This window comes from Carcharhinus amblyrhynchos, chromosome 8, assembly GCF_965287045.1.
Source record: "Carcharhinus amblyrhynchos chromosome 8, sCarAmb.v2.hapA, whole genome shotgun sequence".
NCBI classification, from domain to species: Eukaryota; Metazoa; Chordata; class Chondrichthyes; order Carcharhiniformes; family Carcharhinidae; genus Carcharhinus; species Carcharhinus amblyrhynchos.
Genome location: NC_137331.1, coordinates 53,243,755 through 53,271,280, shown reverse-complemented (window position 1 = coordinate 53,271,280; position 27,526 = coordinate 53,243,755). Strand labels below are relative to the sequence as shown.

The 27,526-nt window shown below is 41.5% G+C and overlaps 1 protein-coding gene across 1 annotated transcript in view; it reads right to left on the bottom strand.

Moving 5' to 3' along the window:
- The window catches only part of LOC145346602 (junctophilin-1-like), a 129,905-nt gene that overhangs the window by 5,645 nt on the left and 96,734 nt on the right, over positions 1 to 27,526 (bottom strand). Inside the window, exon 4 of the mRNA XM_080194067.1 lies at positions 1,154 to 1,800. Within this exon, the coding sequence (XP_080050193.1) occupies positions 1,154 to 1,800 (647 nt within the window). The remainder of the gene's footprint in view (positions 1 to 1,153; positions 1,801 to 27,526) is intronic.

The window sequence follows — 27,526 nt, the reverse complement described above, 5'->3', positions numbered from 1 at the left end:
TAACATTATTATTTGTGGTAAACCATCATCCCGGATCAGAAAGCGGTTAAGAGATTAATAAAAATGTCATTCACTTAATTGACTTTGAGGAAATCCAAACATCTGGCTGGATAAACATTCTGTAGTTTCTCATTCTGAATGTATTGAAGTAAAAAAATGGATCAAATTGTTATCAGTTTGAAAAACTTAACCACGTTCCGCCCACGTTAGTTTTTCAATGCAAATAACTTGAGCCCAAGCCCCAGAATCAACTTTTGCTTTTTGAATACTTTTCAAAGTGCATGTATGCTTACTTTGTGTGATTCATGTCTAAGGACAGCCAGATCCCTTTGCATTGTAGCTTTCAGCAATTTCTTTCTTCTGTTCTTCATGCCAAAGTGGACAATCTCACATTATACTCCATCCACCAATTTTTTTGCTTACTCACTTAACCTACCTAATTTCCCTTGGAGACTCTTTGCATCATCCTCATAACTTGTTTTCTGAACTATCTTTGTATTGTCAGCAAATTGGCTACAATACACTATATATTAATATATCACCCCCAATACCACAAGCTCTTATCTTGTGTAGCATGTGGAACCTTGTTGAATTCCTTTTGGAAATCAAAATACACTACATCCACTGATTCCCCATCATCCACCCTGCTTGCTACATACCTAAGGGGTCAAGGGATAACAATGGCAATTTTACAACTGGGAGTTCTATAAATTTATTTTCTAGGGATTTTGATAATTTAGTTTAAACACTTTCCATTGTTTTAAGTAATTTATAAATGTATAAACTTGATGGCATGTGCACAATGTTATGAGACATAAAAACACAGAAATTAGACTCCTCTATTTTGGCAATCTGGTATTGCCAAAATAATAATTTGGCTCAACAGGGTTTCCTTTAGTTCCGAGGAGTTAATCTTTGCTCGCTTTATACCTGAAATATCTGAAAAATCTACAAGGTTTCAAGGTCTCTTCTCAGGTGAAGCAGCTGATGATTTCAAATATTTGAACAAAACTGGCTGGTGACATGGGATATGCTTTTATATCAGGTAATAGAAATTGGTACAGAATTAGTTGGAATAACCTTTCTATTTTTCCTTCAGTGGTACTTTTCAGAATGCTATGAAAAACTGTAGTTACAAGTGACGGATACATACCGACTCCACAATTTCTTCTGTTTCTTCCAAGCTAGCCTCACGTGATTGAGATTTTGATAGTTTCTTTGGTTCAGGTGCAGCAATGGATAACTGTTTCTTCAATTTTGGCTCAGATTTAGCTTCCTTGACAGGTGACCTGGCAGGCATTTGCTTTGGCGGTGGTGGTAACCTTCCGAGTGCCATGGGTGAAGGATTAGCCTGTTCATCTGGCTCTTCGGGTGGCAGTTTTACATCTGTGCGCACAAAGTAACTATGGTACGCACTATGTAACTGTCCATTGCCAGCAGATGAGGCAGCATAACCTGCTGACTTTGGCTGTTTCCACTCGTTCCCTTGCTTTGCACTCATTTTGGCAATACTTTTTGATGACGATCTATTCCCTGACGCGCCTAATACATCCTTGTTAACACTGCTGGAAGAGTCTTTATTCCAGCTGGTATTTGGAGTTTTCTTGTATATTGGTGGTGAAGGAGGTGGTGTCGGACCAGGACTGTGTCCAGGAGTATGTGGTGGAGTTGTACCTTTCCTGTAGAAATGAGGACTGTTGCTTGCTGAAGATGGTTTCTTTTCTTTTGGAGGTGGTGGCTCTTCTTTCTTTTCTGTATATCCCATTGCCTCCTGCATTCTCTGTCTAATGTAATCAAGACCTAGAAAAAGAGGAAAATATGTGAGATGAAGCAACAAGTGGGAAGAGGCCAATAGTGAGAGGGGAAATGTCGAAGGAGGAAATAATGCATTTCAACATGATGAAATAACAGGAAATATGCTTTGGTTTAATTTTATAGTCATTTAAGGAATTCCTTTCATGAAATGGATAATTGTCAAAAATTACATTTGTGAAATTTGGAAAATTATGCTAACAGGTTAGACGCATTGCAAAAGCCCATAGCCTTTGTGGCTATAAATTGGTGGGAGGCAAGGGCCTTTCTAAACTCAGCTACTCACAAGCCTATCATTGAGAGTCTTTAGTTTTTACTTGCTAGCGAGTCAGCAGCAGGATTCTCCTATAAAGGGTGTCACCTAACATTTACTGGCATTGCATGGCAGTCCCCTTCTGAAAACTGAGACATTTAGGCTGGAATTTTACAGCCTCGCTCATGTCGGAATTGGGTGGGTGAGGCTCACAGAGCAGTATTTTCCATTGGCCTCGGGCGGGATTCTACGAGCCTCAGGTGGGCAAGGTGGTGAAATTCCAGCATTAAAGTATTTTACAGATTTTTTAATAAATATCGAGCCACAGAGTTCATCACTCTCCAGGTGTGTAACAGCTAATATCACTTTAGTAAGTTTTCGTACATTGAGATAGATATGCAAAAGTAAGAAAACAGAAAGTCAAATTAATTCTATAAATAAGAAAAGACAACCACAAAACTTAAAAACAGAACAGAGATAAAGAAGGAAGGAAAACACAATGGGTGAAGGAGGTGGATTTTCTGTCTTTGGTTCTGGTGGGTGAGAATGGTGGTCAGGGCGGAGAATCGAGAGGGTGTCTCAAAATGGCTTTCATGCCAGCAGGATTTCCCCACTTGGTTGTCCCCGTCCCCTGCCAACGATGTAACGGGGGTCAACTATCAGTTACCATTACTCTTTGATTCTGTTACTCAGCCAATGTGGAATCGCCCCATCCTCATTTTGTATACCACCCCAGATGAACTTCAGATCTTTGATGCAGTGGCAGCATGAGTCCTGCAGCACAGTCCTGTCCAGGTAAACATTACTGTGTGGCACCACAGACAACTACACTTCTGTACTCCCAACCCCAGGTGCAGTACTGATTTGACTCAGTGACATGGGGAGGTCCATGGATTCACCAGCACAATTTTGTACAAGCTTGGTTTACAGAGATGGCAGTACATTAAAAAAATGCAGCTGTCTTCAAACTGAAGCGCATTTCTTCAGAGATTTAGGGAACATAATTCATGGGAGTTGCAACTTTGAGCAAAGGTATAGATCTAGCAGGAGCCTTTGGAGAACACAAAACACTTCAGTCAGTGCCACAGGCATTTAACAGTTTAAAAACCCAAGGGAGGTTAAGAGTGGAGAGTGTGGTCTTGGAAGCACATATATTTTTGGCTCTTCTGACTTGGGCATTGAGGTAGGAGGTCTGCTGGTCACACTGGTATCAACTGGGTTTTCCTGTTGTTTGTACCCTCCGCCACAAGTGAACTTGCGCCGGGGTCACCATCAGCAGTACAGAAGAACCTGCTGCGGAAATGGCTAGGTGGTTCTGGCCAAAGGCTTCAATATAATGTGGAGTTCACACAAGTAGACATGACATCTCTTAACATGTGGAAAATCCAATTAACTGACCATGTAATAATCATATGTGGGCACCTGCTTTCGACACAGCAGTCATGCCTGAAGTGCACCCGATCAACTGGATTTGATCCAAGTCTGATCAATGATCCTCCCTTAAATACAAGCATTGATGGACAAGAAATGCTTTTGATTCTTTTGCCGCTTATTTTAAATCTGTGCTCTAGCATCCTCGATCCCTTCACAAGTAGGAATGGTTTCTCCTATCCACTCTATCCAGTCCCCTCATGATTTTGAGTACTTCTATCAAACCCCTCTCTGCCTCCTTTTCTACAAGGAAAGGAGTTTCAACTTCTCCAATCTATCTTCATAACTGAAGTTTCTCATCCTTGAGATCATTTTCATAAGCCTCTGCTTCAGTCTCTCCAATCCTTCATCTACATAGTAAATGAAGCGCCCAAAACTGGAGCTAAAGGGATCAAAGGACATTGAGGGAATGCAGGAACAGGTTACTCAGTTGGATGATCCTAATGAATGGTAGAGCAGGCTTGAAGGGCTGAATGGCCTACTGCTCCTATTTTCTATGTTTTTATGTACATAATACTTCAGCTGATGTCTAATTAGTGCCTTATAGAATTTCAACACTACCTCCTTGCTCCTGTACTCTATGACACTCTTATTCAAGACAAGAATAATGTATGGTTTATTAATTACTCTCTCAATCTGTCCTGCCATCTTCTATTTCTTTTGAACATGTTCACCCAGGTCCCTCTACTTCTGCACCCCATGTAGAGTAGTAGCCTTTATTTTGTACTGTCTCGCCATGTTCCTCCTATCAAAATATATTATCTCACATTTCTCCATATTTAATTTCATTCACCACCTATCCGTCCTATCCAACAATTTGTCTATGTCCTATTGAAATTCTACACTGTCCTCCTCACAGTTTACAGTGCTTCCATGTTTTGTATTGCTTGCAAATTTTGAAATTGTTCCCTGTACACAAAAGTTTTGATCATTAATATTTATCAGGAAAAGCAAGGCTTCCAATACTAAACCTTGGGGAGTTCCACTAGAAACCTTCCTCCAGCCTCAATATCAATTATCCATTACTCTTTGATTTTGTCACTCAGCCAATTTCGTATCCATATTGCTGCTGCCCCTTTTATTCCATCAGCTACGACTTTGCTCACAAGTATGTTATATGGCATTGTATCAAATGTCTTTGGAAGTCTATGTATACCACATCAACAGCATTGCCCTCATTGACCCTCTCTGTTACTTCTTCAAAACATCCCGACATGTTAGTTAAAAGTGATTCTCCCATAAGAAATCCATGCTTTCTCTTCTTAATTAACCCACACTTGTCCACGTGATATTAATTCTGTCTCGAACCAGTGTTGAAAGTTTCTCCACCATTAAAGTTAAGCTGACTGGTCTGTAGTTGGTAGCCTTATCCTTATCCCTTTTTTTGAACAATGTTTGCAATTCTCCAGTCCTCTGGTACCACCTCTGAGTCTTAAGAACTCTGAAAAATTATGGCCAGTGCCTCTCCCCTCAGTATCATTGGTTGCATCTCATCCAGACCAAGTGTTTTGTGAACTTTAAGTGCAGACAGCCTATCCAACAGCTTCTCTTTATCAATAGTAAAACCTTCTAGTGATTGAATTTTCTTCTATTTCACCATAGCCTGGATAGCATCTTCTTTCCTTAGTAAAGATAGATGCAAAGTATTTATTTGATACCTCAGGATTTACACACGGAAGCAAGGGGCATGGCTATCTTTGGTCCCTAATTAGCCGTACTCCTCCTTTAACCATGCTTTTTACTATTTATGCCCACAGGAAACTTTGGGATTTATTTCATGTTCACTGTCGATCTATCTTCATATTCCCTCTCTGCTTCTCTCATCTGCTTTTTCAGCTCTGCTCTGAACCTTCTGCATTTAGCCTTGTTCCCAGTTGCATTTTCTATCAAGCACTTGTCATCAGCACACATCCCCTTTTTTATCTCAACTTCAACCTCCTTTGCCATCCAGGGTGTGCCCTCAATTTCTCTTTTGAGGGAATATACCTTGACTCAACTCGAATAATTTCTTCTACTGTTCTTCCTGCCAACCTTTGGCTCTGACTTATTTGATCTAGATTCGTTCTTAACTCATTAAGCTGACATACCTCCAATTAATTATTCTTCATCTGGATTGCTGATTGTTCTTTTCCATAGTCATCCTGAACTGTATGCTGCAATGAACACAGTCCTCCAAATGCTTTTTCTACTGACACTTAATCGACTTGTCTCACCTCATTCCCAAGAACAAGGTCTAGCAATGCCTTCTTTCTTATTGGACTGGACTCGGCACATTCTGCTGTAGAAAATTGTCTTGAACACACCCTAGGAACTCTTGCCAGGGCGACATGGTGGCCCAGTGGTTAGCACTGCTACCTCACAGTGCCAGGGACCCGGGTTCAATTCCGGCTTTGGTCACAGTGTGGACTTTGCACATTCTCCCCGTGTCTCCATGGGTTTCTTCCAGTACTCCAGTTTCCTTCCACAGTCCAAAGATGTGCGGGTTAGATTGACTGGCTATGATAAATTGACCCTAGTGTCAGGGGGATTAGCAGGATAAATGAGGGTTATGGGAATGGGCATGGGTGGGATTATATTCAGTGCAGACTCTTTGGGCCGACTGGCCTCCTCCTGCACTGTCGGGATTCTCTGATTTTCTCTATCATTTACACTACCTCTGTTCCAGTCAATTTCAGATAATGAAAGTACTCCATTATAACTACTGTATAATTTTGTGCCTCTCTGTAATTACCTTGCAGATTTGTTACTCTGCATCCTTTCCACTAGCTGACGGCCTGTAATTGCACCCTTTTGTTTTGTTCCTTTGCTCTAGCCAAATTAATTCAGATCTTGACTTCTCTGGGACATCCTCTTTCTCCAGCACTGCAATGCTCCCCTTAACGCACACTGCCACCGCCCCCTGCCCCCTTTTCTTCCTTTCTTATCTCTCCTGAATACTTTGTATCCAGGCATATTAAACACCTATCAAACCCTGAAAGAAATTCACCTTTTATTTATTCATTCATGGGACTTGGGTGTCACTGGCTGACCAGCATTTATTGCACATCCCTAGTTGCCCTTGAGAAAGTGATGGTGAGCTGTATTCTTGAATCGCTGCAGTCCATGTGCCGTGGGTTGACCCACAATGCCGTTAGGGAGGGAATTTCAGGATTTTAATGCAGCATCTAGGAAGGATATATTTCCAAGTGATGTTTGGGAGTGGCTTAGAGGGGAACTTGCAGGTGGTGGTGTTCCCATATATCTGCTGCCCTTGTCCTTTTAGATATGTGGTCGAAGGTATGAAAGGTGCTTTCTCAGGATCTTTAGTGAATTGCTGCAGTGCATCTTGTAGATAGTACACACTGCTGCTACTGAGTGTCAGTGGTGGAGGGAGTGGATGTTTGTAGATGTGGTGCCTATCAAGCAGGCTGTTTTGTCCTGGATGATGTCAAGCTTGAGTGTTGTTGGAGCTGCACCCATCCAGTGGGCAGTATTCTAACACACACCTGACTTGTGCGTTGTAGATAGTGGACAGGCTTTAGGGAGTCAAGATGTGAGTTACTCGCCACGATATTCCTAGCCTCTGACCCGCTGTTGTAGCCAACTGGACTTGTCACAAACACAGTGATGGTAACATCATTGAATGTCAAGGGGTGGTGGTTACAGCGTCACTCATTGATGATGGTCATTGCCTGGCATTTGTCAGGCATGAATGCTACTTGCCACTTGTGCAATGTTACTAGCCAATGCCCAGGGGGCACCCCCCCTCACCCCTGACCTTCTGGAACCCTCCATGGCCCCCTTCATTCCAGCGGGGTCAGGCTGCCAGCTCCCAGTTATAGAGGATTTGTTGTAAACCGTGCTGGAGCAAACATTTCTGATTAGGGTATATAGCGACGCGCCAATTTCTGATGGTGCCGGAAATCCGTCAGTCGCAGCCACGCAGATGCCATGGCACCCAATAAGGAGCCCTCTAAATGGCCTCCACTTGAGTCCCCCGGCTGGGAGAATCACCCCTACATTTTGTTCCTTTCTCTAGGGTATTAATGTAAATAGTGAACAATAGCGAGTCAGGAATCCTGCGGCACTCCACTAGTTGCATCTTTCCACTCTGAAAAGGAGTCATTTATTCCAACTCTCTGTTCTCTATATGAGAGCCGCTTTTCAATTCTCGTGAGCACACTTCTTCCAATTCCATGGTTTTTTACTTTATGCACCAGCCTCTTATGCGACAGCATAATAGGATCATAGGATAGGGGCTTCATTGGAAATCCAGCATTTATGATCCATTTCTAATTGCCGTTGAGAAGACGATGGTCAGTGGTGATCTTAAATTACTGTAGCCTAAGTGGTGTTGGTAGCCCACGATAATGTGGCGGAGTTCCAGGGTTTTGACCCAGTCACAATGAAAGGTCTGCGATATAGTTCCAAGTCAGGATAGTGTGTGAATTGCAGGGGAACTTTCAAGTAGTGGTGTTCCCATGCGTCTTCCCTTGTCCTTCAGGTGGAAGAAGTCACAGATTTGACAGGTTGTCTCTAAAGAGCCTTGATGAGTAGATACAGTGCAACTTCTAGATGGTACATATCATACCATGTGCTAGTTGTATCAATGTTAATTTTCCAAAATTCCTTGGATTCTGGAGAGGTTCTGTCAGACTGAAAAGTAGCAAATATCAAACTTCTATTCAAGAAGAGAGGGAGGCAGAAAACAGGAAATGATAGGATAGTTATGCCTGTCAGCTTGATGTCTGTCATGGGGAAGGTGTTAGAATCAATCATTAAGGACTAATAGCTGGGCACTTAGAAAAACTTAGGGTATTGGGTAGGGTCAGCATTGTTTTGTGAAAGACAAATCATGTTTAATCAATTTACTAGAGTTCTTTGAAGGAGTAATGTGCTGCTGATAAAGTGGAAGCGGTAGACGTACAGTAAATGGATTTTCTGAAGGCATTTGATAAGGTGCCACATCAAAGGTATTTGCAGAAAAGCTCAGGTATGGGGTTAATGTACTAGCTTGGAGCGAAGTTTGACTGGCTGGCAGAAATCAGAGATTATGCAAAAATGGGCCTTTGCCTGGTTGGTAGGAAGTGGTGAGTGAGGTCCCACAGGGGTCTTTGCTGGGGCCTCTAATTTTTCCGAGTCACATCAATGAATTAGATGAGGGATTTGAAGACATGGTAGCTAAATTTGTAGATGACACAAAGACAGGTTGGAAAGTTTGTTGTGAAGAAGGCAGAAGGGTGGGAATTCTCCAGACCTGCCAGCTCTGATGCAGTGCACTGGCTGAGTGGGGTGTCTGAGAGGGGAGGGGACCTGAGTGGGGGTCTGGGGGAAAGGGGATTGTGGGTGGGGTCTTAGAGGGGAGGGAGAAGGTGGGCTTTTTTGAGAGGTTTGAGAGGAAGGTGGGCTGAGTCTGGGGATGTCGGGTCAGGTCATCAACCTGGAGTGGTTACCCATTATTCTTGGGTCGGAGAGGGTGCCTCTCTTTGGTGAGGGATTGTGGGTGCTCCTCTGATCAGTGTGGGTGGGGAGCTGCCTATGTGCGCATAGATCTGGTCGCCCTTTAAATACAGCCATAAAGCCGTCCAAGTGTCCCGCTGGCTGGGCACATAGTCCCAATTTGGGAGAATCGTGGCCTCAGTCTTTGAACCTTGTGATATCATCTTTCTGTAAAACTGTATTATCCTTGATTATTACTGCTAGCCAACACCCAAATTCCCCATCCAGAGTACAATGCTGTACTGTTGTTACCCTCAGTGCTTTTCCTGAGTGGTGTTCAACATGGAGGAGAACTGATTGATCAGCTGAGAAACAGCGGTGCGTGGTATTGGCAGAGAGGTTTCCTTGTCCATGTTCAAACTGATGTCACGAGGGTTCAGATGTATTCTTTCCTGAACGTGGCTAACACATTGCCACTGATACTGGCTCCAATGAGCGCTAACTGATTGGAAATGAGACTTCTATCGCTTTCTCGGAAGGAAGTTCATCCTCAGAGAACTGCTGGTAAATCTTGCCAAAGAATCAATCCAGATTCTCTGGAAGGCCTTCCCACAGGCCACCCACCCAGCTCTGACCTCTCCACAATTTCATGGTGAGATTTAGACAGGTAAGTGTGGGAGTACCAGGGAAGGTGGGATCTATACCATTGGGCCATTCTATACCCAACCCTGCTAGGATTGGTGTTCTTGTGTGCTGCATTATTAGGGAGGTAAAGAGGGTTTTAAATAAAAAGTAGGGGCAAGGAATCACATTTGGGAAAATACAGTAAACCAAAGAGCAAAGACAAGGGAAAAATGAAAGGTATTATTACAGGAAATGAAAAATAGGCCAGGAGGGGATAAAGAGTGAATATCCAATAGTAAATCAACGGATGAGAATAATAGGAGTTATAAAAATAATAAAAGGACAAAACTAAAAGCTTTGTATCTGAATGGAACATAGCTTTTAAAACAAAAGAGATGAACTGAGAGCGCACATGGAAATAAACAATAGCCATTGCCATTACGGAGACATGGCTGCAGGTGGACATGGGCTGGGAGCTAAATATTGAAGGTACAGGATATTTAGGAAGACAGGAAGCAAGGAAAAGTTGGAGGGCTGGCTCTAATAGTTAATGATGGGATTAGCACATCTGAGGGTTGACCTAAGTTCAGGAAACCAGGATTGAGTAGAGAGGAGAAATGGTAAGGTAAGGGCGGAGGGCGATTCTGCCATCCTGCTGCGCTAATTTTTTTTAGCACAGTGGGCCAGGAGATTCAAGCAGCGCCTGATGTGCACGGTAATCTGCGCTGGGCATCCTGCCCGATAGTGTCTCCCAGTACTGGATTTCCGGTGGCTTCAGCTCTGCACTGGAAATAGGTGCGGAACTGCATTATGTGTGCAGGACGTCATTAACATATATTTTAAATAGAATTAGCTAGCTGAGGACTGAATTTTCCAGGCCTGCTAGCCTCTCCCTCCCCTGCCAGGAGAATTTCACTCCAGTGGGGTTTACAGTATTTGATTTGATTTATTATTGTCACATGTACTGATACAGTGAAAAGTATTGTTTCCTGTGCGCTATACAGACAAAACATACTGTTCATAGAGAAGAAAATGAAAGTGTGTAGAATGCAGTGTTACAGTCAGAGCTAGGGTGTAGAGAAAGATCAACTTAATGCAAGGTAAGGTCGTTCAAAAACCTGACAGCTGCAGGGAAGATGATGTTCTTGAGTTGGTTGGTAGGTACATGACCTCAGACTTTCCTATCTCCTCAGTAGCTCCCCACTTTCAGGGAGTTGGCAGCCTGATCCCATTGGAGTGAAGTGAGGGGGCAATCGGGGCCCCTCAGGGGGTCAGGCACTGGAGGGAGGGTACCTCTTGGGCACTGGCATCTCAGCAGTGCCAACCTGGGCACCCTGACACCATCCAAGGGGCAAAGTGCCAATGCCAGGGAGCACATTGGCACTGTTCATCAGGCAGTGCCAACAGGGAAGGGCGATTGGTGGGGGTGGGGAAGTCCTCCTGCCACTCTGCATTTGGGATTGGTGGAAGTTGGGGAGGGGGGGGAGGTGAGTGATCAAGGGTGGCCATCGGGAGGTGGGATGGGGTGGGGGAGGGGGGGGGATGTGCTGGTGGGCAGAAGACTGCACGACTGCATTGGACGAAGTGGGGAAAGTGATGAAAATGATGATGTACAGATGGTACACCGTGCCAGCTACTCTTTTTTAAATGTTCACATGTGCTGTAGTCTGTCATGAAGCAGTAGCACTGGGGAGGATGCTAACAAATGCAGCATCAATATTGGTGTGTTAGTGACAGGGAAATCCCAAAGTACGCTGCTGCTCAGGTGAGTGGGATCTGCTTAACACTCAAGTGGAAAAAACACCTTTGCATGGCTCAGGAGTGTCAGCAGTCCCACACCTATTTAATGCTCTATGTAGCATTAACTGGCCGGAGCTGGGATTTCTCCTCACTGGGGAGGAAGTCTGGCCTCAGAGAGCTGCTCATTAGACCCAGTAGTGGTCAGTACTGGGATTTCATCTAGTCTAAGTGCAAGGAGCACAGGACAAAAATAAATAAGGGGAGTTGAGGTACAGGGGAGGGGCTTTTAGCATCTCACACCAAACAGAGGGGGGCTCGGACGGAGGGGAGGGTGGGCAAGAGGTGGATTATATTGGAAATGCCAGGAAATGAGGGGTACCTGGAGGTCTGGTAGGGGTGGTGTCTGTTCTAGGTGTGCTTCAATCAGAAAAGGGATCAGTGGTGAAAGTGCCTACCTCTCCTTCTGTCCAAGGCCTGAGCAGGCTTAACTCAGTTTGGTAAAAGATAAATACTAAAACATTTGAGTTACATAAATATCTGAAATTAAAACATAAACCTCCAGACGCTGAATTTATTCAGATACGAGAGTCTGGATATGGGCTAGATTACTATGTATTCATGGTTAATGTGCAAAAAAAGAAAAAAATCAAACATTAGCTCACCAGGTAAGATCAATAGCACAGAACACAATTTCTAGATTACTGGAATTCTATTGAGTGTTTCATGTGAGTAGCATCTGGATAATTTACATAACACTTCGCATCTGTTTCTCAATGTGCAGGGGATGAAACTTGGCACTGAGATTAGAGTTGCTATTTTTAGCTGACTAGGAATCTGGTTGCCTATCTTGCTTTCACCCCTAACCATGTTGCGAGCTACAGCAGCTGTAAATCCATCCTGATCCTCCTTAAAAACAAAAAAAAACCCTAAGCATTATTATGCCTTCCAAAGTGACACAGAGCTGAATGCACACCATGAAATGCATCAGAGTACTTCGTTAAATGTACTCTCTCCAAAAGAAAATTAAACACATGCTATTTCAAAATCCAATGAGAAACGCTGAACATGATCTTACACTATGTATATATAAGCACCTTTGCTTCGAATGGGATTAGGAGTCTCCATTTGTAACTTAAGGTTGCTGCAGCTTCAGCATGTTTTCAGATACTTGTTTGAGTTCCAAACATTCTCAACATTAAGAAGGATACACTGAGTGACACTACAGCTGCCAAATCACTTTCTACCAATGGCAGGTTCAGATAGTGATACAAAATATAGATGGTCATGAACTATTTCACATCATTTAAAATATAATATTCTAAACTGGTTAATCACAGCTGGCCCTAATAGGCAGCACTTCTTACTTCCCTGACTGTTCCAACATGGATAGAATAGACGTGTCCTTAATTAAATAGTTCCCTGTGATAATATGTGAATGTTTGATTAGTGCTGTTTTAGTGCATTTGCTTTCTTCCAAGTTGCATGAAAATGGGATTACCTCACTGCTTAAACTTGACTTCTCCCATTATCATACTATGGGTGCACTTGGAAACATGCCTACTCTGCATTGTACAAATCAGAATACTTCAACATAGAACAGGGGAATAGGATTAGGCAAATTCAGGGACAAATAGAGTGTGGTCAAGAATGCCTAATTATAAGTTAAGAGTGAATTAATTGCAAAGCATTACTTACCCCTAACTTGGTTTAGCCTAGTAACAAATACTTCTTTTATGTCCTAACATGATGCATTTTGCATTAAAATATTTAATATTTTTAAATATCAATTAAAAACAAAATTTCAGGGAACCTTCTGGTTAAAGTATATGATCAAGGCGCAGCAAGTTTGTGGCTATGCATGACATGCAATTAAACCTCTGCTGCCAAAAGGTGAACCAGCAATTAAAGCATGCGAAAGAATGGTAATGAGGTACTGAATGAATTTTCTACTATAAGGGTAGAAAATTGCTCCCTTCTCAGGAGTGCAAGTAGCGCAGCTGCCCAGTCTGTGATTATTTACTCCATTAATTTTCACGCATAGAAAATTGGTTGGGAGTGTGCAATTTAATGATAATGTGCTTCCAATGAGAGCCTGGAGGGCAAGGAAGAAAATTATCCTCAGTTTTTTGAGGAAATTCACCAGCAAATATAGGCAAAGTCACGAAAATCCAAACAATTCAGATATATATTGAAAAAACAGGCACTCTCGAAATAATCGTAAGAATTATCCAAAGTAGTCATGCTCCAAAACATTTGTCGGAAATAATCAAAATCTATGAAGCATAAAAAGGAGGACTTGTTAGCTAAAGCATCCAAGCTGCACACTGATAGAATGAAAACCTCTTCAGTGAAATTCTGCTCTACTGTGCAAAAATAAACTTCAAGTACTACAACAGATGACAGCCCAAAACAGATTTCTGGAATTGAAAAAAAAATTATGACAAAATGTAACTGGCATTAAAGTATTCTAATATCATCGTATTCTAAAGTTTAAATACCATTACTGTCATGAGAAACTGAAACCATGACAACAACTAGTAAGTCTTGGCTATGTCATGCACATTTGGGAAACAGAGCTGCTGTTAAAATTTTATAGCTAAGCTGCAGCATTCCCGAGAGTATGCTACATAGGCTACAAAGAACACACTTGATAGCAAAGGTTTTAAATTGAAGAGCAGGTCTTTGATTCTTTTTTCTTTCAAAAATCCTTTTACTTCTAACAGGGTAGATATTGGCTATCTGGAATACAGCTTGTGAAGTTTTTTGAAAACTATGGTGGATTACGGTGGTATGAGTATTTTTTGTTTACTGACATGGTGCCGTTAAACAACATTTACTGTCACATTGAAGTATAAGGCAGACAAATATTCCACTGTAGCCATTTCTAAGGATTAAAAGTGACCATGCAAAAAATGAAATTGGGATGACTGAGCAGAGCTGCACATTAGGAGTTATCTCACAACGCTGGAATGAAGTCACATTATTGTAGCAGGGTGGTGGGAAACTAACTCTGTAAATGGCTGCAGGATTACTTAACCTGGAATCACTTGATGCCAACACTGGATGCCAAAGTTGGCTGGAAGGTGCATCCTTTCATTCTGAATTTATGTTCAGCCCAAACTGAGTAGGGTGAAATTTGGCTTAGGTTTGGACAGGTCAGGGAATTTAATATTCCTGAAAATATTTTCCAGACAGATGGGAAGGGAAAATGGATGTTGGGTGGCCTTTTTTGTAAAGAATTCCATTGCAGCGCTAGAAAAAAATGGATGCACTGAAATTATGTTAAGACAAAATCCATATACTATAAGTTAGAGTAGAAAGGAAAATAATGCAATTCTTTTACATCCAGCCCTCCAAACTATGGAGTTGGGCATGGAAATTTGCAGGTAGTACTGCAGGGCAATTAACTACGCAAGGAAGGATTATGCTTGTTATATTCAGTTAGGTTCAGTGTAAGAATAGAAAAGGATTATGGTGAAAGGATTATGGAAAAAGGAAAAATTCAGTGAGATAAAAAGGGATTTGACCCAAATTAACCAGACAGAAAACATAGAAGACAGGTCAATAGATAAGTGGTGGAAAATCTTCAAACAAGTGATGGCTAGAGTAGAAACTGTTTCTTTTCAAGACTACACCAAGAATTAGAGGGCACAAATTCGAAACAATGGGCAAAAGAAACAGAAGTGATGTGGGGAAGAAAATGTTTTTCACCCAGAGAGCTGATGGAGTCTGGAACAAACTTCCTGAGAGGTGATGGAGGTTGGTTTGATTGAGGTATTCAAAAGAGAATTGGATTGCTATTTAAAAAGAATGAATGTGCAAAGTTACAGGGATAAGGCAAGGGAGTGGGACTTGGTAGAATGCTCTTTCAGGGAACTGGTATATAGAGTCAATGGGCCAAATGGCCACCTTCTGCGCTGTAAAGATCATGTTATAATAGATATATACAGGCAAAAATGGGACATAAGGAAATGGTAGGGCTAACATCACTTAAAATAGCTCTGTAATAATTTGAGGCAAAGAGCTCACTGGTGGTGATTTAGACTGAGGATCATCAAACCTCAGGTGAGGGATAATGTCAAGAAGGCAACTGAGCTAATAAATTCCCCAGAATATCATGGATTGAAAGAGTGGATTAAAAGGCTAAAATGTATACGACAAAAGGACGTTTGATAACATCAATGGTAATATTTGCATACGCTGAAACATGCAAATTGTACCTTGGAGCTGGAAGGAAAGGAAAAAAAACTAATGCCAATTTTGGTAAACCCTTAAGAGTTATAATTCAAAATAAATTTAATGATCATTAAAATCATAGAATCACAACAGTACAGAAGGAAGCCATTTGGCCCATCAAGTCTGCACTAACTCTCCAACAGGGCATCTTACCCAGGCTCTATCCCTGTAACCTCATATATTTACCTCACTAGTACCCCTAATCTACACACCTTGGTATATTAAGAGGAAATATAGCATAGCCAATCCACCTAACTTGCACAACTTTGGACTGTGGAAAGAAACGGAAGCACCTGGAGGAAACCCACGCAGACAAGTCGAGAATGTACAAACTCCAGACAGACAGTCATCCAAGGCCGGAATTGAACTTGGGTCCCAGGTGCTGTGTAGCAGCAGTGCTAACCACTATGCTAGTCTTGTAATGGATTAATCAAGGTTAGCCAGCATTGGTTTCTTAAAGGAAAGTCACTAATTGATTTTATTGAAAAAAATTACTGGACAGATCAAGGGGACACAATAAGTATAATGGACATGGATCTTCAGAAGGGTTTGCATAAGGTGTTTCAAGCTGGAAATAGTAATGCTAGTAAGAATGAAACCAAATAGTGTTGAGATGGTTCACAAAAGCTGGTTAAAAAATTCAGTTGTTATGAGATAAGTGGAAATGTAGCAGCATTTACATAAATGTGGTTGAGGCACTGCAAACAATGAATTAAAGAAATGGAATTTGCTAACAATAGTTAATGTTGGATGGCCAGTGAGACCAACAAGATTCAGTTACATGCACAGTTCAACGTGTAAATATAAACAGTTGAAATCACAGAAAAGCCAACAGTATTTTAAATTATATAAATAGGGACATACAAGAGCGGAGCCAGATGTAGAAGCGCTGGATTCTGAAGACTGGTGGACGAAAAACTTAGAACAATAACAGTTTATTATATACTCTGAATAGCACTTACATGCTGTGTATCTGCTTGCGCTCCGGAGTTTGGTGGTGGTGGGGGGGGGGAGTCTCCTGCGCTTCCAACATGTGACCCTTTATGTAGCTGCATCATCACGTGACCACACTACCTATAATAGATTTCTACAGAATAATCACACTCTGTGGACTGACCACATGCAGCTTCAGGCGTCCCAGCATCAGAAAGGACCTTAAAGCCACAGAGAAAGTGTAGATTTACCAGACGATGTTGCAGATAGGAGGTTAGAGTTATAAAGAGAGACTTAATATACTTTAACTATTTCCAATGGGGCAGAGAATGTTATGAGGTTTTTAAAATTACATAGGAGGGGAATTTATGCAGCATTGTATTACACTAGGCTCATTAATTATGCAGTCACAGGTTTCCTACATATTGTATGGTGGGATGAGCTGGATGATGCATTCCACCATCATATCCAGGCGCCTTATTTAAAAGATGCCTGGACATCAACTTCTTTGTCATGAACCCACTGTGGAAGGAGGTGAGCCAGCAATTACAGGGAGCTCTGTCCCCCAGATTTAGTGACATTTCCCTCAATGTATTGCTCAATGTAGCGGAGGCAAGGAGGGAGATCCTTTACTCAGGAGGACGGGAGAGGAGGTTGAGCTGTGTGATCAACTCTGCATGGGAGGAAGATTCCAAGATGGTCAATGCCCATGGTCTCCACTAAAGGACTGCCCTTGCCCTGCAGCAGAGACAGATGAATGACCTCATTCACTCCACTGGGGTAAGTGAACCCACAATTGCTCACACTCACCTCACTGAATGTAGAGAGATCATAGGTCTCACTGATAAGTGCACCATCCATGTGGCCTACGCATAAATGAGCTACTCAACATGTTAAGATGGTGCCTCACTGCAGCCCATCTAATCAGCAGGTGGAGCCACTGCAAGCTCCTGTCCATGTCACACACAAAGCTCAGATACTGCTCAGGGGGAGGGAAGGGATTAAGTGTCCAGGACACCAGCAAGTACCGCTAACAACATGCCTCTGTGAACCTCATCCTTCAATCTGCACAGGCTCACTGCTCCAAAGGGAGCTATCCCAGAATCCTGGTAGACAGTGCATCAATCACATGACACACAATCCAATTGGTTATTGTAAGAATGGAAGCGTGAGAAAGATACCGGAAACCCAGTTGTTCTCAACCCAATCTTCGCCTTGCTCAGCAAAGTTACGGCACAATAAGAGACAGAGAAAGACATGGGAGGGCACCAGCCTCAACTGGGAAACTTAAGTTCAAGGAACAGGCAGATGAGCTGGCAGGGGAAGATCCGGAGTGAGCACACATACACACCTCTCTCTCCCCCACGCACGCACACGCCTCTGTCTCCCCCACGCACGCACACGCCTCTGTCTCCCCCACGCAGGCACACGCCTCTCTCTTTGCCTTGCACGCACACACCTCTCTCTCTCCCCATGCCCGCACATGCCTCTCTCTCCCCCATGCTTCCCTCCCCACACGCACACCTCTCTCTGTCCCACATGCCATTTTCTTTATCAGTTTCACAAGTAGGCTTACATTAACACTGCGATGAAGTTGCTGTGAAAATCTCCAAGTCGCCAGACTCCGGTGCCTGTTTGGGTACACTGAAGGAGAATTTAGCATGGCTGATGCACCTAACTAGCACATCTTTTGGGCTGTGGGAGGAAACCGGAGCACCTGGAGGAAACCCATGCAGGTCCAGGGAGAATGTGCAGACTCTGCACAGACAGTGACCCAAGCCAGGAATCAAACCCAGCAGCAAAGCTATTCGCTGCGTCATCATGCTACACCCCTCTCTGTCTCACACATACCTTTCTCTCACACATGCACATACCTCTCTCTTCTACGTACACACGCACTGATAATGGCTGCTGTACACACCCCCCCACCCCGCACCGTGTTCTGTCTGATTATGGCTACTTTCCCTCACACACACATCTAACGATGGCTGCCTTTCCCTCCCCTCCTCCCCATCACTCTGATTCTGCCTTTCCTTCTCTCTGCTCTCCGATTCTGCCTCCCCCCACCCCCGTTCTCCCCGTCACTCTAAAGATGTTTAAATTTGTAGACCTTCACGCTGTTTCTAGTTTGTCCAATCAGGGGTTGGAGTCTGAAGAAAGCAGCCTCTGATTGTACAAGCAGCTTTGTAGATTTTTTTAAAAAAATGTTACCTATCAGCCTGACCTCCTACTGAACCCGTTTTGGGAAGCCCTGCCCTAACCATCATTGTTCTTGAATAGGCACATGCCTCTTCTTTAAGCTTCCTTCTCTATAAGTCTCCCCTTCTTCACAAGCTTTCTACTGACACTCAAAAACTGGGAAGCTAATGTTAACTTTGTTTGTATTAAATATCACTGTACATATGTCAATTCTCATTGGACAGAAGTGAGCACACTGAGCAAGAGGCGATACAATGTTCACGATGGATTTTGTTAGGATGTTCTATTGTGACAGAGGGCATCCTCATTGGGTACTTTGGAAAGTTTGGACAGCTGGTTGGTGCATTGTGAAACTGTATAATCCCCTAAATCACCCCAAAATTATGCTTTTATCCTGCTACTTTAACGTAGCAGAGCCTCTTTGGCAAAAAGCAATACAGCATTGAAAGTTCCTTGTGGATCATTTGTAAAGAGGGCACAATCCATGCACTACCTGAGTTATGCTGATAATTTTTAAAATCAATACACAGGATATGGGGAAAGGCCAAAATGTATTGCTCATTCCGATACAACTACGTGGCTGATCAGCCATTCAGAAGTCAGCTAAGAGATAAACAGTCTCAATTAAGTCTCAAATCACATTCAGGTCAGACCAGGTTTGGACAGCATGTTTCCTTCCCTAAAGTACATTAGTGCAACACAGAGCTTTTATGAAAATTTGGTAGCTTCACTGTTACTGATACAGATTTTACTTTTTTTAGTTATTTGTTTGCTTGTTACTTTTTCACAGCATCAACTCTCATTGTGGCCAAGGGCTGAATTAAGGCAAGTTTTACATTAGAAGTGTAGAATAATGCAATGATCATCAGATTAGGGTCTTTACACTGTCAAAATTTAACAGTATTTGAGTTTGCTCATTGCCTGGATGAGAAGCGGTACTGGATATTCTAAGATAATGTTGTTTCACATCTTAATTCAGTCAGCTGCATTGAGTTCCATAACCAGCTGCCACTGAGAGATCTGGCTGCAGGTAACAATGAAGTTTGCAGTTCAGCAGTGTTTAATGTGAAAAGCACGACAGAGAGTTGATTACATCGATCCTTGAGTATCCCCAGAACACAAGTGCACAAGGCATTGGGGTATCTCTAGGGCCATGAAGTAACTACATTTAAATACCCCAGCTTCTTCAGTGAGACTTGAACTGATGTCTCCAGAACTTTGGCACAGGCTGCGGGATTACTAGGCTAGCAACATAATCACAATATCACTGTGTCTATAATCATACTCTAGTGCAACACTGTAAATGACACACGAATATGTTTCAATCTATGACAATGGCTTGGCCTTGGTTGTTGTAGTGACATTTAAACTGTCAGCAACTTCTGGGATCCGGGCATGTACAGTTAAGTATTGAAATTAGGTGACTGCTGTTGGGAATAACTTGCTCTTTTACAGAATGCTGTTTCAGGCTTTACGGATGCAATCAATACTGAAATCAGTGGGTTGATGTGAATTTTAACTTTACATGCCCTGTTCTCACTGTAATAGTAACTGAAAATGTTCAATGTTGTTGACTGAGATTCTAACAATGTGCTAAGCCAGAGCAATTGCTGATCAACTTCTCTGGCCCTGAAAAATTAAGAGATCTAGGGTGTCATTCTCTTCATCCCATGATAATAATTTAATAGATTTTTAAAATAATAGAAAATAACTAAGTTTATGGTTTTTCAACTTTTACCTTATTCCCACTTGTCTGTAACAATATTTATTTTGTTTTTTGTAAAGTATTTTTAACAAAATACATTTTGCAACATTGGTTCATTTCCCCCAGGTGAACAGGTGTTCAATGCACTTCCAGCTCTGACATTAGCCTGATTTTGCAGTTGTAATGACAATGAAACTGTCAGCATTCAGCATGACTCTGTGAAATTGACAGCAACTTGTGGTGTTCAGACATGCACAATTAAATGTGGAAATCTGGTAAATGCCATTAGGGGTAACCCTGTGTTTTTACTTCCTGGTTTGCTCTCAATGACAATTCTTGAACCGGACAGGCTATTCAGTTTGCTTGATGGCTTCAGTGTGTGTGGATGCCACAGGTCCCCTCGAGCTATTGCCAGAAATGTTTGATGTTGGAATGGGAAATCATAGAGCTTGCGATATCTTTTTGGACGGCTTTCAAGTTCAATCTATCTTTACATCGCTGATTGCAAATTCTGAGTTATAGATTGAGTTTTTGCATTGTTATATTCAGCACTAAAATTGGGAAACCTGCAGAGATTGCAAATGTAGTAAAGCAAAAATACAGAATTACTTAACATTAGTGCAATTGGGCAGCCAAATAGCATGTGAAATCTGGCATCAATTATTGCAAGTTATTAAATTCCCATCTTGGTCAAAAAAAATTGAGCAGTAGGAATGAATTAGCAGAGAAACTAAAATGTGGTCTGGAAGAAAATCATTTGGAAATGTATAGACAAAATGGAGAAACATTAAGTTATAGAGTACTAAGTTATAACATAGAGAACTATGTTAATGCTTTATGGGACACAGGGCAGACTCCACTTTTTTTATTTATTACTATCACAAGTAGGCTTACATTAACACTGCAACGAAGTTAATATGAAAATTCCCTCATCGCTACACTCCACAGCCTGTTCTGGTACACTGGGGGAGAATTTAGTAAGGCCAACACACCTAACCAGCACCTCTTTTGGACCGTGGGAGGAAACCCACATAGATGTGGGAAGAATGTGCAAACTCCACAAAGACAGTGACCATGCTGGCAATCGAACCTGGGTTCCTGATGCTGTGAGGCAGCAGTGCTAACCACTGTGCCACCGTGCTGGGCTAGTTTTTGATTTTGGTCACTACAAAAAATATATATATAAAAATATCAAACTCGACTGTGCAGTGTAATAGGGATCCTCACTGAGTTACATAGGATATTAAATGGTATACATCAGATAAACCCAGAATATACCTTTAAAGGGAGCCAGCAGAGGAACAAGTGCGTCAATTCAAATTAGGGCAAAGCAATTTGAAAATATATGATTGCAAACTCGTTTGCATAAAGACAAGAAATGTTCAGTATAACATGCTCACTGAGTAGTGCTGAAAAAATTTCAATGCTTTTAAAATTAGTTCATTACTACAATGCGAGAGGTTGAGTGAGAGAGAGCTGGGCTTTGATTTCATTTCTCATCATTGACTTTGGATCCCTTTTGAAGGATTTAATTTACAGATTTTGCAGCATTTTTAATTCTTCTCACATGACTTAATTGATGCTTTGTTTGACACTTTTGCCACACATTGTCCCACACATCAAGCCGTGTTGACACTGACTGCTTACCAGTGTTAATCTAACATCAATCCATGTGAAAAGTTTTATCTTACAAAAAAATACTGATTTGAAAAACAAATCTAGTGGGATGTACTGGATGAGGTCTGAAATGATTACTTTGAAACAGATTTATAAATTGAAAAGTCTCAGTAGATGTTGCAGTTTGAAGTGTATAACAGCATCAGACTTTTGTCCATTTGTTGGAAGAAGCAATGATGGTGAACATGCAACATTTCCTATACAGTATAGCAGGATGAAACTCGATAGAGATGCACTTGTACACTCTGACGTCAACAACACCTTAAAGGAAGCCTGACCCTTTATCAGGACCTTATTACAAGAGGCCAAAATTACTTCATATAATAATACTGTGTAGCATTGATGTAGTCACTTATTGTAAGCCATTTATTTATATTGGCAGATATGTCAAAATAATTGATTAGTGAAAGTGCATGAAAGCTTCCTGTTACAGGAACTATGAGCTTTTACTCATGGAAGAATTAGTGAGGTTACACTGTTTTTTTACTAACAAAGGAATAGGGTCCTAAAAACAGAATATAGGGAGTTAGGAAGAAAACTGAGAAATCAGACCTCAAAAGATAGTGATTTCAGGATTACTACAAGCGCCACATGCTAGTCAGAATAGAAATAGCAAGATATATTGGATTAATACATGGCTGAAGTGATGGCATGAGGGATATGGTTTCAGATTCCTGGGGCACTGGGACTGATTCTGGGGGAGGTGGGACCAGTAAAAATTGGACGGGTTACATCTGGGCAGGACTAGGACTGATGTCTGAAGGGGAGTATTTGCTAGAGTGATTAGGGAAGGTTTAAACTGAGGAAGGAGGTTCTTGTTGTGCAGCGAATGCAGAGGTTTGTCAGACTGATTCTTGGGATGGCGGGGACTGACGTACAAGGAAAGATTGAGTTGGTAGGATTGCATTTGCTGGGGGAGTTCAGAAAAATGAGGAGGGAATCTCAAAGAAACCTATAAAATTTAACAAGACTAGATAGGGTAGATACAGGGAGGAAATTCCCAATGGTGGCGGTGTCCAGAACCAGGGTTCAAAATCTAAGGATACCGGGTAGACCATTTAGGACGGAGATGAGGAGAAATGTCTTCACCCAGGGTAAAGCCTATTTAATTTGTTGCCATGGAAAGTAGTGGAAGCCAAAACATTGAATGTTTTCACAAAGCAGTTAGGTATATCATTGAGGGGAAGAGGATCAAAGGATATGGGGAGAAGACAGAATCAAGCTAATGGGTTTGGTGACCAGCCGTGATCATAATAAATGGCACAGCAGGCTTGAAAGGCCGAACAGTCTCCTCTTGCTCCTACGTTAACAAAGGCAATTAAATAGAATGCACTTTTCAATTATGGACCCCCAGGTTATTTTTGACTTTTGACCTTCTTTAGACTGAACTTAATTGTTCAATTATCAAGAAGAGGATGCTGAATTTTTCCAGCAGGTCTGTCAGCATCCATCAGAAGTGAACCAGAGTTAATATTTCGACTCTTCGTCAGAATGGAAAGGAGGAACAAAGTAAAAACTGCAACAAAATGTAGCAACTTCCAGAACAAAAGATGGATGATCTGGTGTGGGGTGGGTGTTGCATTGAGACAATATACATATGGAATTTTAAAAAAAGAAAAGAAATGGGGCCTTAAGATGGAAGAAAAGGGTCACAACCTAAAGCTACCAAACTCAATGCTGAGTCCTGAGGGCTGCAATGTGCCCAATCGGAAGATGAGATACTGTTCCTCCAGCTTGCATTGGGCATCACTGGTGCATTGCAACAGGCCAAGGATGGACATGTGATCACGAGAGCAAGGTGCTGAGTTAAAATAGCATGCAGCAGGAAGGTGAGGATCAGGCTTGCAGACTGAGCAATGGTGTTCCGCAAAACGATCACCCAGTCTGCATTTAGTCTCTCAGTGTAAAGGAGACCATATTTGAAGCCTCTGTCTCTCATACTAAGATAGCTACTAAGTTTTTCCAGCATCTTCCATTCCTGTTTCAGATTCTAGCATCTGCAATATTTTGCTTATTGTAAATGCTTGATTATCGATTTTCTCACAACACCAGCTGTATGCAACTTGTAAAAATATAATGTGTCCATAAAACATAATGCAATTCAAATTAATGGCTTAACCACTTTAGTGGTCCATGGAGTTGTACTCAGAGAGAGTGGCAAAGAGAGGTTCAATTGTGTCTTTCAGAAAGGAATTGGATGAACACGAAGATATAAAATTTGTAGTGTTGCGCAGAAAGGGTGGGGTTGGGTCAGTCTTACAGAGAGAGAGAGTGTGGTCTTGGCAAGCCAAATGGCCCCCACTTCTGGACTGTAATCACTCCATTATTTTGTAATTGGAAGTCTGGATTAACAAAATAAAACCTGCCAACGTACATAGGAATTTGAGACAACTTAGCTGGAAGTATTTGGACTGATACTTTCACTGAGAAATGTTGCACTTTTAACACCATTCTTAGATTGTTAAAAATCTGTAGGCTCATTGTGCAACATCAGGCCAATAACACTGGACATCATGGATCACAACTCATCCAATTAGCCTTTAGTAATCTTTCTTGGACAAGGATAATTATATATTTATTTTATCAAAAATGTTTTGAAGAAGGTGAGGTTAATACCAATGTTACACTTGAGATGGACATTTTAAACGTGTAGCCTGTTTAGAATCACCTATTGAAGCAGCAGTTAACATCTTAGGTCACTATGAATTCATGTCTCAGTAGTGGGTATTGCCAATTTTGGTCAATTTCCTAAAGTAGGAAGTCTTTTACGAGCTCAGCATCTCATTTGGGCTTTGTCCAAAACAGAAATGCTATTTTACGACTCACCCTAAAAGCTAGAACATCTGCTTCTGGCTGAAGATGGCATATCATTAGGAGAGCGAGCCACGGAGGATCCTGGCAATTCTCCCACACCAGGAGACAGATGCATGGAAGTGACAACCCAAAACGGTCAAGGGATAAGAGTAATGAAGGTACTGTAAGGATTGAAACCAAGCCAGCAAGAAACATGTGATTTTTCACATAACTTTAGTGGAGTTTAGTCTTCAGAATTACACGGTGTGCTGTGAACTACTGCCAATTACCAAATCAAAATATCTATTTGCTTAATGACATTTGAAGATGGATACAAACGTGAGAGCTTTCAGATGATTTCCAAAGACAAACTCCGAATACAAATGATTATAAATGAAGGTTTGCCTCTACACAGCTTCAGCTCTTAAATAGACATTTCAAGGGCTTAGTTCTGAATTAGATTGCACTGAAAATGGTTTACTATTTGTTTTTGGTGGGCCTTGTAAGAAGCTTGAAAGTGAAAGAATGTACAGCTGCTGTAGATTCTCACTGAGCTGAAGTTTATCAGTTGTAACCTCCCAGATGGGTTCCAACTCTATGCGATTTCAGCTATGTCTCCGCTAGCCGTCATTGAAGACCTGCACTTGCCTAATATAGTTCAAATTAATGTCACTTCATAATCTGTATGAAGTTTCATCAGCTGTAACTGGAACTATTTAAACTGACATCAAGTAAAGGTCATTCTTTCAAAGGTAAAATTATTTAGGGTAATCCCTTGCCATTTTATATCAGCTGCTATTTCTTGTTGATTTCCTTGGAATCTGATTGGAAGTGTTAATGTTACCTTACTTACAGTTTGAAGTTTTCCACAAGTATAGATCAGTGAGCATTTAACTTGTGTAGTCAGTATAATTGACAATGAAACTTGGCCATTTATATGTTAGGGATTGGAATAACTGTTTTTTGGATCCAGGGAGATTAATGCCAACTATAAGGCTGTCAAACTATATCCCCCTCTACCACTTTCTAGAATTAAGTAAATTTAGAAAGCATTACTTCTTGAGTTTTTATGCTGCATAGAATTATATAGTGTTATAAGCTAAACATTTACTCAGACTATGGAGCAAACATTTACTCGTACAGTGGAGCGTGGAGCAAACATTTACTCGTACAGTGGAGCAATGTGCTGAGGCAAAAATATATTGGCTTCACTCCCAAATTTCCAGGCATCTTGGGGTTAAAATTAGTCTTATGCAGTTGCATAAAATGGGTGATAGCAAATTGGCAGCCATTTTACATTTTAATTTTCTATTCAAGTCAATGATCAAGAAAATCAGGCAGGATGCAATGGAAAACCAATTTTCTCTTAACCATTTGTGGTGCTGCCCAAGTCCGATTTCAGTCTCTGGACTACTGCATCCTAGCTTTGATGCCATAGGAAAATACAGTGGGGTGGAGGTGTAGGGACAGCTGAGAGAAGCTGCTGTAATAAGCGGAAGAAGAATCATGCAGGACTGTTTTACCATAGGTCACTAGCCTTGTCAGTCCTGGACGATGCACAAGTAACAGAGTTGAGAAACAGAATAAGTAAATATAAAGATTTTACGATATAAGATGATAGGAATCCTTATGACTAAACTAAACTTTAAAAAAATTGTGATATACAATTAATGTTGGCTTGTGGCACCAGGATGATTTGGCACTTTGGGGAAAAGCAGAAATACTAAATCAATAGAAGTTCCCATGTAATTTTAATTTAATCCATTAGCGTCCTCTTATTTTGTAACCACACTACCTCCCCTTTCTTTTTTAGTCATGACAAACTGTAGGGGCTCTGTCGTGCTAAATAATTAACAATGAATATCAATGATCCTTTAGAGTGGAATAAGGGAAGTGATAGAAGAAGAAAATAATAATAATAAAATGAAGGAGATTGTCTTCAATTTCAGGAAGTTTAGTGGAGGACATGCCCCTATCTACATTAAATGGTGATGAAGTGGAAATGTTTGAGAACTTCAAGTTTAAGTGTCCAGATCTTCAACAACTTGTCCTGGTCCCTCCACGCTGACGCTATAGTTAAGAAAACCTATCAAAGCCTCTACATTCTCAGGAGGTTAAGGAAATTTGCCACCTCTACTACAGCTCTCACCAATTTTTGCAGATGCACCATAGAAAACATTCTTTTTGGTTATATCACAGCTTGGTATGGTTCCTGCTCTAACCAAGACTACAAAAAACTACAAAGGGTTGTGAACGCATTCCAGTCTATCATGTAAACTAGTCTCCAATCCACTGATTCTCGTCTACACTTCCCACCGCCTCGGAAAAGCAGCCAGCATAATCAAGGAATCCATGCACCTGAGACATACTCTCTTCCAGCATCTTCCATTGGGAAAAAGATACAAAAGTCTGAGAACTTGTACCAATCATCTCAAGAACAGCTTGTGCCCTGCTGTCATCAGACTTTTGAGTGGGTCTACAATATATTAAATTGATCTTTCTCTACAACCTAGCTATGATTGTAATATTATATAAGAACATAAGAAATAGGAGCAGGAGTAGGCCATCTAGCCCTTCGAGCCTGCCCCACCATTCAATAAGATCATGGCTGATCTGAAGTGGATCAGTTCCACTTTTCCGCTTTCTCCCCATAACCCTCAATTCCCTTGTCTATCAAAAATGTATCTACCCGTGACTTAAATATA